General features: G+C 43.3%; 1 protein-coding gene and 1 non-coding gene across 12 annotated transcripts; both read left to right on the forward strand.

Annotated features, from left to right (window-relative positions):
* The first annotated feature begins 272 nt into the window (after nucleotides 1-272).
* cnot1 (CCR4-NOT transcription complex, subunit 1) lies at nucleotides 273-18,045 on the forward strand. Of its 11 annotated transcripts, none has more exons than XM_056739831.1 (48): nucleotides 273-427; nucleotides 2,392-2,690; nucleotides 2,849-2,956; nucleotides 3,047-3,145; nucleotides 3,334-3,402; nucleotides 3,493-3,547; nucleotides 3,648-3,851; nucleotides 3,979-4,147; nucleotides 4,244-4,370; nucleotides 5,022-5,135; nucleotides 5,218-5,388; nucleotides 5,472-5,599; nucleotides 5,707-5,947; nucleotides 6,026-6,145; nucleotides 6,228-6,350; nucleotides 6,429-6,580; nucleotides 6,717-6,867; nucleotides 6,991-7,192; nucleotides 7,304-7,441; nucleotides 7,816-7,940; nucleotides 9,079-9,365; nucleotides 9,470-9,548; nucleotides 9,677-9,907; nucleotides 10,068-10,208; nucleotides 10,299-10,478; nucleotides 10,570-10,686; nucleotides 10,778-10,888; nucleotides 10,980-11,057; nucleotides 11,754-11,925; nucleotides 12,044-12,195; nucleotides 12,292-12,588; nucleotides 12,957-13,097; nucleotides 13,196-13,300; nucleotides 13,394-13,513; nucleotides 13,605-13,799; nucleotides 13,879-14,021; nucleotides 14,098-14,206; nucleotides 14,293-14,462; nucleotides 14,551-14,782; nucleotides 15,047-15,456; nucleotides 15,535-15,652; nucleotides 15,732-15,833; nucleotides 15,919-16,092; nucleotides 16,223-16,372; nucleotides 16,444-16,642; nucleotides 16,770-16,902; nucleotides 16,979-17,113; nucleotides 17,207-18,045. In XM_056739831.1, the coding sequence occupies exons 2-48, from the start codon at nucleotides 2,589-2,591 to the stop codon at nucleotides 17,283-17,285; spliced, it is 7,158 nt and encodes a 2,385-aa protein (XP_056595809.1). In that variant the 5' UTR covers nucleotides 273-427; nucleotides 2,392-2,588; the 3' UTR covers nucleotides 17,286-18,045. The 11 variants fall into 11 exon arrangements, with proteins under 11 accessions (XP_056595809.1, XP_056595814.1, XP_056595808.1 ...); XM_056739836.1 differs by having other exon boundaries at nucleotides 16,462-16,642; XM_056739830.1 differs by having other exon boundaries at nucleotides 9,470-9,547; nucleotides 9,667-9,907.
* LOC130415102 (small nucleolar RNA SNORA50) lies at nucleotides 14,824-14,959 on the forward strand. The gene has a single exon (XR_008905871.1). It is a non-coding gene; the product is annotated as a small nucleolar RNA SNORA50 (small nucleolar RNA).
* Nucleotides 18,046-18,533: the final 488 nt, after the last annotated feature.

Here is an 18,533-nt window from a genome sequence, read left to right on the forward strand (position 1 = left end):
CATTGATGTCTACACATAATCCAAAACAATTTAATACCAAATAAATTATATTAAAATAATTTAATTTTGGAAAAACATCAATTCTTATTTAAATCTCATTGTGAGCCAATCTTTTCCTGATTGGTCGTCCGTTCACACAGCAACAGGTGTGCTGTCGTATCTGCGCAAAACCTCCATCAATTTCCGATGTTTGTGCGCATGGGGGGAGTGTCCGCGCGCATCGCCGAATATGTTGCGTAGTCTAGGCCTCGTGCACGAGCTCCATAAGCACCGCACTGGGTGCGCGCGCGTGCCGTGACAGTCGCCATTTTATTTTGAAAATCCAAATCGAACCGAGGGAGAAAGCGACCTTTTATCCGTCAAGAGCAGAACTACGAAATACCACGAAAATGATCATCCGCGTGTAATTCTGTTTCCAGAATCCGAGGTAAAGCACCCGCTAGTCGCTATCTGGTTTTCGGCTTAGTATCGTACATCTCTACAGTTATGAATTTGTCATATGTTGTGTGCTAGGCTAATCCAACGTTAGCTCGTTAGCGTGTAGTTTCCCTTGCTCATCTCAACGGCCAAAAAGTCACAGCCGCTTCCCAAAAGCTCAATTTATCCGGTGTCTACTGGCACTATTATCCCCGACTGTACGTTACATTTGGCTGGATGATATCATAGATTTGATTTTTTTAAATGAACAAATTGTGATTAAGGCTCGTTTGGTGAGTGCAATAACTATACGATTACTTTAGTGATTTAATCACAGAGTTTGGTGCCTTGATCGGTCTCCAATCGTGTACGTTAACAGTTACGCTAAATATGATAAACGAGGCCTTGGCAAAAGGGCTGTAACCTACGCAATTTGCGTGGCTTTTAACGTTCACTCTTTGTAATTCACATGCACCTCATGTGTTTTTTGTAGGTTTTAAACAACTCTCGGTGTATTTAGTATACATTTGGCCTATGGGTTCGATGTCTAAATGCCAGATGTTAGCTATTATCGGCAATCTTCTGAAGAACGGTAAAACATAGAAAGTTTCCCTGGATTCAGCTCTGAATTTAATTTGTGCGTAAACAAACGGAATATTGTTGGCAAAAAGGGACTTCCTAATGGGAATAGGTCTTTTGTAATTGCTGTTTTTTTTTGTGGTAGACAAAGTGCTTAAATGAGCAATCCAACAGCCTAAACCTCTGGTTACTGTCAGTCAGAAGTGTTCATATATGCATGTCCTATTCAGGCAGCTCTCGGTAAACAGGCTAACGCTCGGTCGCCATTCGAAACAATGGGGTTTAGGCTGTTAGCCTAGCCTACCATTGAGGCAGCTTCAAGGTAACATGACTGGCGTTGAATCAGTCATATCCGTCTAGCTGGGAAGATAATGTCGTGGTTATCCAGCTGTAAATTAGCCATAAGAACTGTTTAAATTTCAGTATATAATCAGGATTAACATGCATTAGATGCGATTTGCATTTTAGATGAGTTAGCACTAGGAAAGCTAATATGCTAATGGTGTTTTCCACGGTAAAGTTTGAAGTGATTATTCGTTTAAAATCAAATAACTGTGTCGTGATATCAAGTACTATAGATGCTATTTATTAGATTGGTGAATTTCTGTTTGAAATGCGTTTCATTTTCGACAATCGTTTAAGTCTCAAGTTTTAAGTCACGTTTAGCATGATGTTTGTACACTGGACTTTACACATTTGGGCTTTATTTAGTTGACTGTTCACTTTTGCTTTACGTGGCTCCTGCAGTGGGTTAAATCTGAAATGTTGTGGAGAATAGTTTTATGTTAAATAATATGAAAATTGCAAATGTTATTGTTTATACAGATTTCCCTTTAGGAGTGACTAATAAATATACACCAAGAATTAGTATGTCAATGGTTTAGTAACCCTAGGGATCCTTCAGCTTCGATCAAGGCCTCTGACAAGGACTTCCGGTTATGCAGCTGCACAGTTCAGTTCCTCAGTTAGTTATTAATAAACAAACCTGCGAAAAAAAAAATGGCGAACAAATAAATCGGTGGCCTAAAACCCCAAGCCTTTCTTTTTTGAGAGGATTGTTAACAGTAAATCATTGTTGTTATTCAAGTTGTCTTTTCAGAAAAAAAGTTCTTCCAGAAAGGATGTAAAATGTTTGTTACACTAAGATATTATTCAAATCTTTATTTATATTGAAATTAATTTCACTTGTTTAAAATATTTTATTATACCATGGCCTGTTTAAATACTCAAATCTTATTGGCTGGAAGGTGTGCGTTAATGAAGGATTAATCCATGGTTAGCCATGCATGGGTTCCAAGATTGGAACCATTGTTTTACCTGCTTGCATCTTAAAGATTTACTCTGCATTTATATTTTGTAACTTATTTTTGCTAATGCTTTTATTCTTTATTCCAGATGTCACACTGTGAATTGCACTGAAGAACGTTACTTTGCATCAGCACCCACCCAAAGACTTGGCTTGTTGGAAACCGGACACTTTTCACACATTTTGGGGGGGGGGCTGTCAGAATTAACCCATCACTGCGGTGACTAAAGGGGAATAATGGTGATTTTGCGCCGGGCTCGGCCGCCTGCTTCCGCCCCAACCAGCAATGAATCTTGACTCGCTCTCGCTGGCTTTGTCTCAAATCAGTTACCTGGTGGACAATTTAACTAAGAAAAACTACAGAGCCAGCCAGCAGGAAATACAACACGTAAGTCCATTATGATCATAACGCGGTTGATCTCTCGTAGGGTCGTTTTGACATCATTGGACCGAAGATGACCATCTAGTAGATTGTGTTGAAGTAGATTGTGTTGAAAAGCTCATGTAAGTTTGTGTACTTATAATGTGATGCATGACTGCCCTCAGATTGTGAATCGTCACGGCCCTGAGGCAGACAGGCATCTATTACGCTGTCTCTTTTCCCATGTGGATTTTAGTGGCGATGGTAAAAGCAGTGGCAAAGATTTTCACCAGGTAAATCCGAAAGCCTTATCAAGCCTTCAGAAAGAAATGTATATATTTGTATTGTTTAAATTTCTTAATGTCACTTTAATTTTGCTGCAGACACAGTTTCTGATCCAGGAGTGTGTGTCGCTTATTACCAAACCAAATTTTATTTCAACCCTCTGCTACGCCATTGACAATCCCCTACACTATCAAAAGGTATTCAAATCTGTCTGTTAGAGTGTTTGACCCTGTTGTTCTTTATATTCGAAATTTGTGTCTTAAAGTTTGTCTTTTTTGCCACGAGCATACCTTTATTATGTATTTCAATGTCAGGTTGTTGGTAGTTGCTTGCTTGGTTACAATAGGGTGGGCTTATTGTTTTCATATCTTCTTGTTGCTTTCAGAGCTTAAAGCCATCACCTCATTTATTTACTCAGCTGAGTAAAGTTCTCAAGCTAAGCAAGGTTCAGGAGGTAGGCATAAAGGCTTCTGAAAAAATTGTGACATGAGTCATTGTTTTTTAACACAAATAGAATGGCTGTTAAAACCCTTTCTTTCACCAGGTAATTTTTGGCCTTGCTCTGCTAAACTCTAGCAACGCAGACCTTCGAGGGTTTGGTAAGTGTTCATTTCCTGACTGTGAACGCTACGTTTCGCTTTCAGTTCTGTTACATAGAACATTTCGGAGAGAGTGAACGGTAATCCCTTGCTTTTACAGCAGCCCAGTTTGTGAAGCAGAAGCTTCCTGACCTCCTCCGTTCGTACGTGGACGCCGACCTCGGAGGAAATCAGGAAGGTGGCTTCCAAGACATTGCCATAGAGGTTCTGCATCTGCTCCTCTCCCATCTTTTGTTCGGCCAAAAGGGCTCCTGCGGAGTTGGACAAGAGCAGATCGACGCCTTTCTCAAAACACTGTGCAGAGGTAAGTGTGAAAGTCTCGGACCTAGGTGTTTGGAAAGCTGTTTGCGTCCATAACCCTGAGATGTTGGTAAAAAATCAATCAACTTGTGTACTGTAGAGTCACTTTGTCCTGTGTTTTTATTTCCCAGATTTCCCGCAGGAGCGCTGCCCTGTGGTGCTCGCACCACTGCTCTACCCTGACAAACGGGACATTCTCATGGACAGGATCTTGCCAGACTCTGGAGAGTTAAATAAGACCATGATGGAGAGTTCCCTCGCTGACTTCATGCAAGAAGTTGGCTATGGCTTTTGTGCAAGGTATTAAAAATGTAACGTTTGACCTGGCTTACATTGATTACTTTCATGCTGTACATTCAACTAGATACTTATATATTGGTTATGTACCTCCAACAGTCTTGAAGAATGTAGGAACATAATCCTGCAGTATGGAGTTCGAGAGGTGACGGCCAGCCAGGTTGCCAGAGTGCTGGGCATGATGGCCCGCACACACTCTGGCCTGTCCGATGGCATCCCTTTACAGGTATGTTCAGTTTTTTTTGGTTCTGTTTGAAATCTGGCAGCCTCGAGTTTTTTTTTTTAAAGCGGGCCTAACACACAGGGTATATGCTAATCTCATAATAATCTTGAGTACCTATAGAGTAGTATTGCATACTTCGTATCTTTGAAAAGTATCTAGTTTGATCACATTTATAAAAGATAGATACAGCTTTACGATTGTTTCTGAAAACATATGGCGTGTGCAGGGGGGTTGGCTGAACCAAAGGTCGTGCGCACCCATTTTCAACAAAACACAAAAACATTTTCACTCACCGCATTAATGGGAGGGCTCCAAATATCAGTTTCAAATGATCTCCAAATCCAGGCCGTGTGCGTGCTTTTCCGGGAGAATTGTCCAACGAGGGACTGAGAAAAGTTGTTACGAAACCGTTTTATATGTTCAAAGAAAACTTTCTTAAACCTGTATGACCGCTGGGGGAGTGTATCGAGCACAGAAGTAATATGCCTAACTCGTTTTTTGACAAGTTGACCATGTTAAACATGAGAAGATGGCACGTTTAACATTGTAAAGAAGTTAGAATGCTTGAAACACCGTTGTAGGGGCGCTTTAATACAATGCATTGGTTGGAATGGAATGTTAACAGCTTGGAGTAACTGGTTTCTCCATCTCTAGTCCATCTCAAATCCAGTGGGTGGTGGCATTTGGAGTGATGGGAAGGACAAGAGTGATGGCTCTCAGGTTCACACCTGGAACGTTGAAGTTCTGATTGACGTGGTTAAAGAAGTGGTAAGTCTGGTTTACCGTTCCCAGAACCACAGTGAGACTTAATTTATGTTATGTTTTTCATCATCTGCTTTGCTCTTTTCAGAACCCCAATCTGAATTTCAAAGAGGTAACCTATGAGCTAGACCACCCAGGCTTCCTGATCCGGGATAGTAAGGGGCTTCAGATAGTGGTGTATGGGATCCAGAGGGGTCTGGGCATGGAGGTTTTCCCAGTGGATCTCATTTACAGACCATGGAAGCATGCAGAAGGACAGGTAAATGTGAAACAGTGTTGTATGTTTCAGCTGTTTAGCCAAATAGAGAATTTACTGATGTCTTTCTCTTCTGTGTGCTCCAGCTGTCATTCATTCAGCATTCTTTGATGAGTCCTGAACTTTTCTGCTTTGCTGATTACCCGTGTCACGCTGTCGCCATTGATATCCTGAAAGCCCCACCTGAGGACGACAACAGGGAGATAGCCACATGGTTAGTCTTGGCCTACTCAAACCTTTTAACATGGAACATGAATGATCCCTATCAGTCATTGTTGGGTCTGTTTGTTTTATACACTATCCATCCACTTTGGCCAACAGGAAGAGTTTGGACCTGGTGGAGAGCCTCTTGCGTCTCTCTGAAGTTGGGCATTACGAACAGGTGAAACAGCTCTTCAGCTTCCCCATCAAGCACTGCCCGGACATGCTGGTCTTGGCCCTGCTGCAGATCAGCACGTCCTGGCACACGCTGCGTCATGAGCTCATCTCAACCCTCATGCCCATCTTCCTGGGCAACCACCCCAACTCCGCTATCATCTTGCACTATGCCTGGCATGGACAGGTGAGGGAGCTGCCTACATTTTAAGCACAGTTTTTTCTAGTTTCTTTGAGACTAATATGCACTTGGTTACATTTCCAGGGTCAGTCCCCATCCATCCGTCAACTGATCATGCACTCTATGGCCGAGTGGTACATGAGAGGAGAGCAATACGACCAGGCTAAGCTGTCTCGCATCTTGGATGTGGCTCAGGACTTGAAGGTACCGATCTCCTCGACTCTTGCGTCTTAAGATAATCGGAGATATGTGATCAATCATAACATCTGGTTTCTATGTGTTTCAGTCTTTATCGATGCTGCTGAATGGTACTCCATTTGCCTTTGTAATTGACCTTGCTGCACTTGCCTCTCGCCGTGAATACCTCAAACTCGACAAATGGCTTACTGACAAAATCCGAGAGCACGGGGTAAGATTCTAGATCGCACTGTATGCTTAATTTCAAGCCAAAGAACATAAAAGACTGATGCGATCACTGTTGTTTTAGGAGCCGTTTATCCAGGCGTGCGTCACGTTCCTGAAGAGGCGCTGTCCTTCCATCATGGGTGGTTTGGCCCCAGAGAAAGACCAGCCGAAAAGTGCACAGCTTCCTCCTGAAACACTGGCCACCATGCTTGCGTGTCTGCAGTCTTGCGCTGGGTGAGTGAAAGGAGACTTGGCGCAATACCAGATTTAGTGGACATGAAAACAAAATTTCTGATCAATAATTCAGTTTCTAGATGTTTTACCCATTTTCCGTAGTTGAACTAATTGTTATGTTTGGCACCTTGTGCAGGAGTGTATCTCAAGAGCTGTCAGAGACTATATTGACCATGGTTGCCAACTGTAGCAATGTGATGAACAAAGCTCGACAGCCGCCACCAGGGGTCCTACCGAAGGGGCGAGCACCCAGCACCAGCAGCTTAGACGCTATCTCACCTGTGCAGGTAATAACACATTGCTGCGTGACCAAATCGGATTTTGCTACAGATTACTGGAGAAATTGGCTAACATTTCACTGTTACTCAGTCCCTCCTTGGTCCCCATGGTTTTATGTTCTTGTTTTCTAGATGGAACCTCTCTCTGCTATGGGCTCTCTGAGTTTAGGTGTTTCATCCACCTCTCACACCCCAAGCATGCAAGGATTCCCCAGCCTGCAGGGCTCTGCCTTCAGTAACCCCCAGTCCCCGGCTAAGGCTTTCTCAAACCTGCCCAACCCAAACCCCAGCACAGCTTTCCCAGGAATTAACCCCCTATCATCTCAGCTACAAGGTACCTTTGAAACCATTTCATAATAGAGTCCCATTTCAGTTCTCTAGTATGCAACTGTGCAATTTTAGTACCAGTGCTTTAGAATTTATCTGCTTCTTATCATTTATGAAGGTCCTTTAAGCACAAGCTTGACTGGGATCGGATCAGGCTTGGGCATGCCAGCCGTCAGCAGCGACCTCTTCGGCGCCAGGAAGATGAGCACACCGGGGCTGAACCAGACCACCTTCCAACAGAGTAAGATAAAGGCCTGTAAGTGGTGGTGTGGCTGAGTACATGGCACCTCATGCTGTATTTCCTCTCAAAACCAAACAAAAGTCCTTTTGGAAACTTTAAAAAAATCTCTGAACTTGCTGTAATTTTCACCCCAGAGCCAAAAATATCATAAGTAAAGAGGAAATACAGGTCAGTCTACATTACTGCGAAATGTTCCTGGCAACCAGCTTGGATCCGTATGTAAATGCGTTTTGGGGAAAACAAGCTGTTTGCTGGGAATGTTTTTTTTTTTGCATATGATTTCAGTGTAAGTCCAGTTGTTGAACTAAATATTGATTTCCAACTCTCTGTAGTGTTTTCATCAGCTCAAAAAGAATGGCCTGTAACAGATCCCCATCCCACTGTTTCAGCTGACCTATCTCAGGTGTGGCCAGAGGCAAATCAGCACTTTAGTAAGGAGATTGACGACGAAGCAAATAGCTACTTCCAACGTATCTACAACCATCCACCACATCCAACTATGTCTGTGGATGAGGTGAGAACCCATCAGCAGAAGTAACTGAATCTGTGTGAATGCAAAAACATGCATCTTCAAATTCAACTAGTTGCGGGAAGCCTGAATAATTAGCTAACTGGTCTTAAGTACAAGTAGCCTGAGATTCAATTCCTTGGCCTACTTATGAGACAGACTTTTGTACGTACCTGCAAACGACTCGTTTTTTGCCGTTTTGATTCATAAATAGGTCATTTATGTGACTCGTGTAAATCCGAAGAGTTTTTTTTTTCTGTGGGGGGGTCTTACTCATCTACTATCGTGTGTGTGAAATGTCTTTGTTCCAGCACCTGGATTCGTTTGGCCAACCAGAATCAAGATAACAGCTAACCGTGTCGTTTTTTTGGTCATTGGGCCAATCAGATCGCGTTCTAAACGTCATGCTTGCACCCTGCCTGAATGGCACAACTGCAACGTGTCTGTCAAAGAGTAAACGGCGTTGATATTAATTATTCAGGTCACCCGTGTGATGGAAACGGCTATGTTATTGGTGACAGTTGCTAGTCTCCCTTTCCAATTTCCACTTCTAGAGCTCTGCCCTTCTAAGTGAGTTAGGCACTTGGGTCCAATTGTTATTCGTCCTAAGCTTCAGTCGCAGAAGCTGTAGTTCACAGCTGGTATTTAATCATTATTTTAGAGACCGATCAAATTTGCTTCATAATACTGTCGTCAGGAGCCGTGGGGATTACTTTTGTATTGCCGGTGTCTGCTTTTTGACCTTTCTTTTTATATGAAAGCTCTCTCAACTTCAGTCCCGCACTTTATTTTCTCAATTCTGCATGTTTTTATAGTGAAACCAAACCCCAGACGCACAAACGCTTTGGTTCTGATGGACAGTTTTCCAATTTGTATTAGGAAAGGTCCACCTCTCAGAAAACGTAAACATATGAAGATCATTTTAGATGTTTAATTATGACTTGGATCATTGGAATTTTTATGTAAATCTCAAATTTGAACAAAATCCATAGCTCAAAATTGTTGTCATGTGATTCGCTGCTGCTCCATTGGTGTCATGCTTTGCACTTAAAAGTCATGTAAGGCTGTCACCTTTTTCACCTTTCCGAGTTTGCAGGTATGTTTGTACCTTAAGATTTCAGATTCATTTGTTATTTCTGTTCAGGTGCTGGAAATGCTGCAGAGGTTCAAGGACTCCAACATCAAGCGGGAACGAGAGGTGTTTAACTGCATGCTGAGGAATCTGTTCGAGGAATACAGATTTTTCCCCCAGTATCCCGACAAAGAGCTGCACATCACCGCCTGCCTCTTCGGGGGAATCATCGAGAAGGGCCTAGTCACGTACATGGCACTGGGCTTGGCCTTAAGATATGTCTTGGAAGCCTTACGCAAACCTTTTGGATCAAAGATGTATTATTTTGGAATTGCTGCACTAGATAGATTTAAAAATAGGTATGAGCGTTCATTTTCTTGGTTTTACACCCATCACAATGTTTAAATGTTTCACATTATGATGAGCTTGTTTTATTCAAACTTTGATCTTTTCTGTTTCTTAGATTGAAGGACTATCCCCAGTACTGTCAGCACTTGGCGTCTATAGCCCATTTCCTGCAGTTTCCGCACCATTTACAAGAGGTAACTTGATTTTTGTTTTCATAACACTTTTGGCAATAGCTATAGCATAATCGTATTCATTTCTTACTGCACATTACATTCCTAGCTGAATAAATCTCTTGTGTGATGTCAACTTCCTGTGTGTACAGTATATCGAGTATGGCCAGCAGTCAAGAGACCCTCCTGTGAAGATGCAAGGGTCCATCACCACCCCGGGCAGCCTGGCACTAGCCCAAGCTCAGGCCCAGTCTCAGACGCCCAAAGCCCCCCAACCTGGCCAACCCAGCACCCTGGTGACCACAGCTACCACGACCACCACCGCTGCCAAAACCACCACCATCACGAGACCCACACCTGTCGGACTGAAGAAAGACGTGCCAGTGAGTCAGCAGTTTAACACTGTTTCTGAGTCAGTGCTTATGATAGCCACGGGCATTGCCTGTTTTTATACACAGTTGGTAGTTGGCGCGTAGCATGTTTTCCTAAAAAAGTACCACTTTGTATAAGATGATGGACCGTTGTGGTTCATTTCCTTTGCAGCCCTCAATCAACACCACAAACATCGACACCTTGTTGGTAGCCACAGACCAGACTGAAAGGATCGTTGAGCCCCCAGAGAACGTTCAGGAGAAGATTGCGTTCATCTTCAACAACTTGTCCCAGTCAAACATGTCCCAAAAGGTGTGTAATCTTTTATAAAGTAATGGCTTAATATTGTAAGAAGAAGAATGTTCTCTAACACGCTAAAACATGTTTTGGTGCATGTTATAGGTGGAGGAACTGAAAGAGACTGTGAAGGAAGAGTTCATGCCCTGGGTTTCTCAATACCTGGTCATGAAGCGCGTCAGTATTGAGCCCAACTTCCATAGCCTGTATTCTAACTTTCTGGATACACTGAAAAACCCGGAGTTTGTCAAGATGGTTCTCAATGAGACTTACAGAAACATCAAGGTGAGGTTTTTTAAAGGTATTAATATTGTATCAAGTTTACTAGTGTCACCATTTTCCTGCTTAGACATTTATTATATTTCTTCATTTTCAGGTCCTTCTTACCTCTGATAAGGCAGCTGCTAACTTTTCTGATCGATCCCTGCTGAAGAATTTGGGTCATTGGCTTGGAATTATCACCCTGGCTAAAAACAAACCCATTTTGTACACTGTGAGTTTATTTTACTTTGGTTTGGAGGAAACACTGGAGATTTCCTGATAATACCTTTTGAAATGGTGACAAGTTAATGTTCCGCTTTCAGGACCTGGAGCTGAAATCCCTTCTGTTGGAAGCCTATGTGAAAGGTCAGCAGGAGTTGCTGTATGTAGTCCCATTTGTGGCCAAAGTCTTGGAATCAAGTCTACGGAGTGTGGTAATTATTCCCTTCCAAATTTGCTGTTGAGTGAATTTTGGAAATAAAAGCATGGAATGAGCCTCTAACAATTTGGGGTTCTGTTCTGTAGATCTTCAGACCGCAAAACCCTTGGACCATGGGTATCATGAATGTACTAGCTGAACTCCACCAGGAACATGACTTAAAGGTCAGTCCCTCCTCACTAGTGTTGTCAAGGTACCAAAATTTCAGCTGTCGGTACCAATACCAGAAAAATTCTACGGTTCACTGTACCATTTTCGGTACCAAAGCAAAACACTAGTACATGCTTATAAAAGACACTTTTATTAATAAAGCTCATAGTTAATATAAATGTATAAAAAGCAATGCCATTTTGTAGTCATGAAGTATACAAGTTTATTGTTTCTTGCCTGGATTGTGGATCAACACACAAAAAGGGACCTTTAACTTTACATATGATACAACATTCATAATGTTACCGCTAACAGAATTAGAAACTTACCGGTTGAACTCGTTGAAGTAAATCAGGATTTTTCCTCCTTTCACCACAAAACTTTGTTAATTTTTTCACGATATGACATAAATCTGATGTATTTCTGTGCGCATCTCTTGTGTGTCGGAGCCGTGCTTATCTCCTATTTCGTCTTTAAAAAGTATCCGACTGACAATCTGTCAGACTTTGCATTAGTACCTGGTTAACCCGGCACGGTGATGTACCGGGTCTTAAGAAAATGAGGTACGCCAACTTTTTATTTTTAGGTACCGACTTGGACCCGAAGTACGGGGACTTTTGACAACACTAATCCTCATTGATTCTAGACAAACGATACTTAATCTTCCAGTGGAACAGGTTTCACTCACTCACACCGTTGTCATGTTACAGCTCAACCTGAAGTTTGAGATCGAAGTGCTCTGTAAGAATCTGTCTCTGGACATCAGCGAGCTGAAGCCAGGAAACCTGCTGAGAGACAAAGAGAAGCTCAAGACCCTGGAGGAGCAGCTCTCTGCACCAAAGAAAGAGACCAAGCCTCCTGAAGAGATGCTGCCTACTACAGGTAGAACGGTTAAATGCTTCTTCATCCGTTGAGATTTACCTCCATTTAACCACATTTGTCTTTTGTTGTACACTGCCATGCTGTTTACTTAGTTCTCTGTGTTCTTTCTAACCAACAGTTGATCCTGTTGCGTTCACAACAGTCCCCTCAACTCCAACCACCACCACTACTTGTACAGCCACAGGGCCGCCCACTCCACAGTTCAGCTACCATGACATTAATGTCTATGCCTTGGCGGGCTTGGCCCCACACATCAATATCAATGTCACTGTGAGTTCGATGTCATTCAACATTGTTGATTTAATACATTTACAATTCGATCCTCATCAAAATCATGTTTATTAAAACGATTCTGTTTGTGTACAGGTCCCACTGCTGCAGGCCCACCCTCAACTGAAGCAATGCGTGAGACCGGCTATTGAGCGTGCCGTACAGGAGCTGGTGCACCCCGTGGTTGACCGGTCCATCAAGATCGCCATGACCACCTGCGAGCAGATCGTCAGGAAGGACTTCGCCCTGGATTCCGAGGAGTCTCACATGCGCGTGGCTGCCCACCACATGATGCGAAACCTCACCGCCGGCATGGCCATGATCACCTGCAGGGAGCCGCTGCTCATGAGCATCGCCACCAATCTGAAGAACAGTTTTGCTGCAGCTCTTAGGGTAGGAAAAAATTCCTTGTCACATGATTTGCTTTTACAATATTGAATGGAGATGTTGTGTAGAGTTGGTAAATACTGATCTGATAAGTACAGAAATGCACATAGTATTAGTTTCATATATTTTTTATATTTAATTAATTATCGAACATTAACACTACAATACGCTAAGCCATAATTGCTATGTAAACGCTTTAATTTTTAATGCAGAGTTGAACAATGTTTCACACAAAAAAGATCAGAATATCACCCGAAAAGCTACTGGGAACCACTTAGAAATTGCCTGGCAACCACCCAAAGCACCACTCAGATTTTCTTCCTAGATTGTAATCTTGTTTGAATGCTTATGCTAACTGTGGGTATCTCTTACAGGCTCCCACGCCCCAGCAGAGAGAGATGATGGAAGAGGCTGCTGCTCGTGTCGCGCAGGACAACTGTGAGCTGGCGTGTTGCTTCATTCAGAAGACCGCAGTGGAGAAAGCTGGACCAGAGATGGACAAGAGACTGGCAACTGTATGTCCACCTCCAGGATAGATAGTTATTTTCACAAAAATACATAATCCATCAGAGGAATGGTGTGATTTATAGAAATGGGTTTCTTTGTCTTGTAGGAGTTTGAGCTGAGGAAGCATGCCCGCCAAGAAGGCCGTCGTTACTGTGACCCCATGGTGCTCACCTATCAGGCCGAGCGCATGCCAGAGCAGATCAGACTGAAGGTTAGAACTTTTCACAGACATCTTATGGTCATGGGAATAAATGAGAATGTGCTGCTGTGTATTAAAACATCTAAACTAACTTTTGAACTTCAGGTGGGTGGAGTGGACCCTAAACAGCTGGCTGTTTATGAGGAGTTTGCGCGAAACGTTCCAGGCTTCCTCCCTAGTAATGACCTGTCTCAACCTACTGGATTCCTTGCTCAACCAATGAAGGTAGTAAATCTTGATGAATCTGTCTTTGTTTGATGTTAAGGGATTTTTCACCATTTAACACACACATATTTACAAATTTTTTTGTGTTCAGCAACAGGCATGGCCGACCGATGATGTGGCTCACATCTATGACAAGTGCATTTCAGACTTGGAGCAGCACCTCCATGCAATTCCACCCGCCCTTGCCATGAACCCACAGACCCTTGCCATACGAAGCCTGTTGGAAGCTGTAGTTATGGCAAGGAACTCCCGTGACGGCATTGCTGCCCTGGGCCTTCTGCAGAAGGTCAGTAAACATCAGTCTGGAAAAGTGAAGCGTTGCACAATCTCTGATTATGTGTAACGTTTTATTTTTTTCGCATTAGGCTGTAGAGGGTTTGCTGGATGCCACCAGTGGTGCTGATCCTGATCTGTTGCTAAGCTACAGAGAGTGCCACCTACTGGTGCTTAAAGCCCTACAGGATGGACGTGCCTACGGCCCACAATGGTGCAACAAACAAATCACCAGGTCTGTAACACAAGCAAGCCGGTCGTAAAAATGTTACAACTGGCTTCGGCGTCGTTCTAACATTTTGTCCTTGTAGATGCCTGATCGAATGCCGAGATGAATACAAATACAACGTCGAAGCTGTGGAGCTGCTCATCAGAAACCATCTGGTCAACATGCAGCAGTATGATATACATCTGGCTCAGGTGAGGACAGCATCTACAGGACCTCACAGAGATGTGGATGAAACATCTATGGTTGGGAACGGTTTCAAACTCTCTTGTGTTTGCAGTCAATGGAGAACGGTCTCAACTACATGGCCGTAGCATTTGCCATGCAGCTGGTGAAACTCCTGCTGGTCGATGAGCGCAGCGGGAGCCACATCACTGAAGCCGACCTCTTCCAAACCATCGAGACGTTGATGAGGACCAGCGCCCATTCCAGAGCAAATGCACCTGAAGGGTAAGAGACTACCATGTGCCACCACAAGTCTTTTGCTAAATGTTTTTATTACTGAAGATAAACTGGATATTTTGCGTGGAAACCATAGTTTGCCCCAGTTGATGGATGTGGTTCGCTCCAACTATGAGGCTATGATCGATCGCCACCACGGTGGGCCCAACTTCATGATGCATTCTGGGATTTCTCAAGCATCTGAATATGATGACCCACCAGGCCTCAGAGAGAAGGCAGAGTACCTGCTGAGAGAATGGGTCAACCTGTACCACTCGGCGGCTGCCGGCAGGGACAGCACTAAGGCTTTTTCTGCATTTGTTGGCCAGGTTAGCTGAGACTATCATATCCTTAGAATTCAGGTTTTATATAGCACTGTATTTGAACCTATCAAGCCCCTTCATGGCTCAATGGGCCAAGCAACAGTGCAAAAGTAAAGGCTTGTTATATAACTGGAGCCTCTTGGAATTCCTGCCAAGTTGCTCTTTTAAAAGCAAGCTACAATTTTATCCGAAAAAAAATAATTCTGGTTTTAAAATTACTTTTTGGATATCCGCCGTGGATAATGTATGTTCTATGTTCTTCCCTAACAGATGCACCAGCAAGGCATCCTGAAAACCGATGACCTCATCACTCGCTTTTTTCGGCTCTGCACAGAGATGTGCGTTGAGATCAGTTATCGAGCACAAGCCGAACAGCAGCACCCCACCACCAGCCCCGCCATCATCAGGGCAAAGTGCTACCACAACCTGGACGCCTTCGTTCGTCTCATCGCCCTGCTGGTCAAACACTCCGGAGAGGCCACCAACACGGTCACCAAAATCAACCTGCTCAACAAAGTTCTGGGCATTGTTGTGGGCGTGTTGATTCAGGATCATGATGTGAGGCAGACGGAGTTCCAGCAGCTCCCGTACCACCGAATTTTCATCATGCTTTTGTTGGAACTCAATGCACCAGAGCACGTGCTGGAGACCATCAACTTCCAGACCCTCACTGCCTTCTGGTGAGCATATCGCTTTAGTCTATGACTATTAGAGCTAACTACGTAAGTATATATTTAAAGCCATTTTTCTCTTTACAGTAACACATTTCACATCCTGAGGCCGACTAAAGCTCCCGGATTTGTATATGCTTGGTTGGAGCTTATTTCTCATCGCATCTTCATTGCCAGGATGCTCGCACACACCCCACAACAGAAGGTGTGCTGAAAAATATACAGTGCATAAATGCCACTTATCACTTGTTCGTCACTGACCTCATGTCTTTCCTCTCTGTCAGGGTTGGCCTATGTATGCACAGCTGCTGATTGACTTGTTCAAGTATCTTGCACCCTTCCTAAGGAATGTTGAGCTCAACAAACCTATGCAAATTCTTTACAAGGTATCATCACATCAGTCATGTTTGAAATGTTGCGCTGTATGTTTCGATGTTTGTTTGACTCTTGTTTTTATCGTCTTTCTTTAAGGGAACGCTCCGTGTGCTGCTCGTCTTGCTCCATGACTTCCCAGAATTCCTTTGCGACTACCATTATGGCTTCTGTGACGTCATCCCGCCAAACTGCATCCAGCTGAGGAACCTTATCCTGAGTGCCTTCCCCCGCAACATGAGGCTTCCAGACCCCTTCACCCCGAATCTGAAGGTATAATCATGCATTTGGTGATTTGTTCTCAGTTGAAAATCCTTTTTAGATGTTCTCAAAATGTAAAAAAAATGTTGTGACCTCCTGCTGTGTTACTGTGGATTTGAATCCATCCTTGTGTTCTTACTAGGTGGATATGCTAAGCGAGATCAACATCGCTCCCCGCATTCTCACTAACTTCACCGGTGTGATGCCATCGCAGTTCAAAAAGGATCTTGACTCTTATCTGAAGACCCGCTCACCTGTGACCTTCCTCTCTGAGCTCCGCAGCAACCTGCAGGTAGGGGGCACCACTTGAGTTTCAAAAAGAATCAAAGTCTAATGAGTAGATTGATATATTGTGAAATGAAGGATCATGTTGTACCTCAGGTGTCCAACGAGCCAGGCAACCGCTACAACATCCAGCTGATCAACGCTCTGGTGCTGTACGTGGGTACCCAGGCCATCGCACACATTCACAACAAGGGCAGCACTCCCTCAATGAGCACCATTACTCATTCAGCACACATGGACATCTTCCAGAACCTCGCGGTAGACCTGGATACTGAGGGTACTGGCATTTTTCTTTCTTTAAACAAGAAATGCATTACAATTACAAATCTAAGGCAGAACTGTTTTTTTATAGTGTGTTTTAAATGTTCAAGAGCGTGGTTGTGACCTTGTTTTTATCTTTCCAGGCCGCTACCTGTTCCTGAATGCGATAGCCAATCAGCTGCGTTACCCAAACAGCCACACACACTACTTTAGCTGTACCATGCTGTATCTGTTCGCCGAGGCCAATGCTGAAGCCATTCAAGAGCAGATCACCAGGTACAACAAACCCTTCCGTCGTGTACCCTTACTGTCCTTTCAGTGAAAGTTTCTAATATAAGTCAATGTCACGCAGGGTCCTTCTAGAGAGGCTGATCGTGAACAGGCCGCACCCTTGGGGTCTGCTCATCACCTTCATCGAGCTGATCAAGAACCCCGCCTTTAAGTTCTGGAGTCACGACTTTGTGCACTGTGCCCCTGAAATCGAGAAGTAAGCCAGTCCCCATCGTTTTGATTGAAGTGGATGTTTATGCCGAAAAATCTGCCAGATCAGTGATGGCAATCTCTCGTTCTCTATCCTCAGATTGTTCCAGTCGGTGGCTCAGTGCTGCATGGGGCAGAAACAGGCCCAGCAGGTGATGGAGGGAACGGGTGCCAGCTAAGCTGCAGGATCTGTTCCTGTGCCCAGAGAGCGCTCTCCCTCGCCCCAACCCTTCATTTGACCCAACATCCCTGCACATCTGATCAACACACAGCCTGCACTGAATTACTGTCTGCCCTTCGGGGCGACATCTGACCTGAGGAGTTCTATTTTCTTTCAACCCCCCCCCCAAGCAAGATAAAATTTCTATGTAAATACTGAAAAGGACATTCAAGAGCAGATTTTGCGTAATTTTGTCAAAGATGCTTGAGCACATTTTACTCCTGGATGTTTGGCTCCCCTAACTCGCCATTTTCTTTTTTGCCTTCAAAACGGATTGACTTTTGTTTGAAAGCTTGATAAGAGGCTCGAGGAAGCTGTCTTTTTTATGATTTTTATTTTTCCTGATGTTTGGTTTTAAGGGGAGGGCTGTCGGTGTGGTGAGCTGATGGTATCAGAAATGTCTTGGACTGCAGGAGGGTCGCTAGTTTGCACCTGTGATGAAACTAATCTTGGGTTGGAGGTTCTCCCTGGCACTTGTACAATTGTGGAAATATTCAGAAATTTGTTGGTAAATTGGATCTTCGGAGTTTGTACAAAGATTCAACTTGCAGAACAAAAAAGGACCAATACAGCTCATTTTGTAAGGATTTTGAATGTTTTGTAAATGTATTGGTCCGTGTGATGTATTTTGTAGTAATTTGTAGTTGCCTTTAGTTCCTGCTACTTATTTCCTGTATGTATGCATTCTGTAGTTACCGCATTAAACACTTGAACTGCAACCTGTCTGGATTTCATTTCTTATATTGGTGTGATGTTTTTGTTCAAATAAACAATGTGGTCATTTTTCAGTAAGGGTTGTGAAAGCGTTAATTTGGATTGACACCGATGTTTAGGACGGTCTGTACAGTCATTTTGTTGTCTTGTTAGACACTTCAGTCCGTTTTCTGGAGATTTACATTGGGTGTTTGAGGAATCTATTGCATTTTATCCATGTATATAATGTCCATTATAGCTTTTTTCATTCACTATTTACTGTATCGTGAATTGCATGTTACACAATGAGAGTCTGTAAAGTTGAACGGAGCTGTGTACACTTGTGCACATTTGTATGACATTACTTCACAAATAATTTACCTTAGAGTAAAACGTCAAAAATAAATCTGTTAAGTGTCTCAACCAAGGCATCTCTGAACTCAAAATTTGATTCTGTTCTCTGAATTAAGTCACAAAATAATATTAATAAAATTCACTTTTAAATTCCACAGAG

This window comes from Triplophysa dalaica, chromosome 24 (assembly GCF_015846415.1).
Source record: "Triplophysa dalaica isolate WHDGS20190420 chromosome 24, ASM1584641v1, whole genome shotgun sequence".
NCBI classification, from domain to species: Eukaryota; Metazoa; Chordata; class Actinopteri; order Cypriniformes; family Nemacheilidae; genus Triplophysa; species Triplophysa dalaica.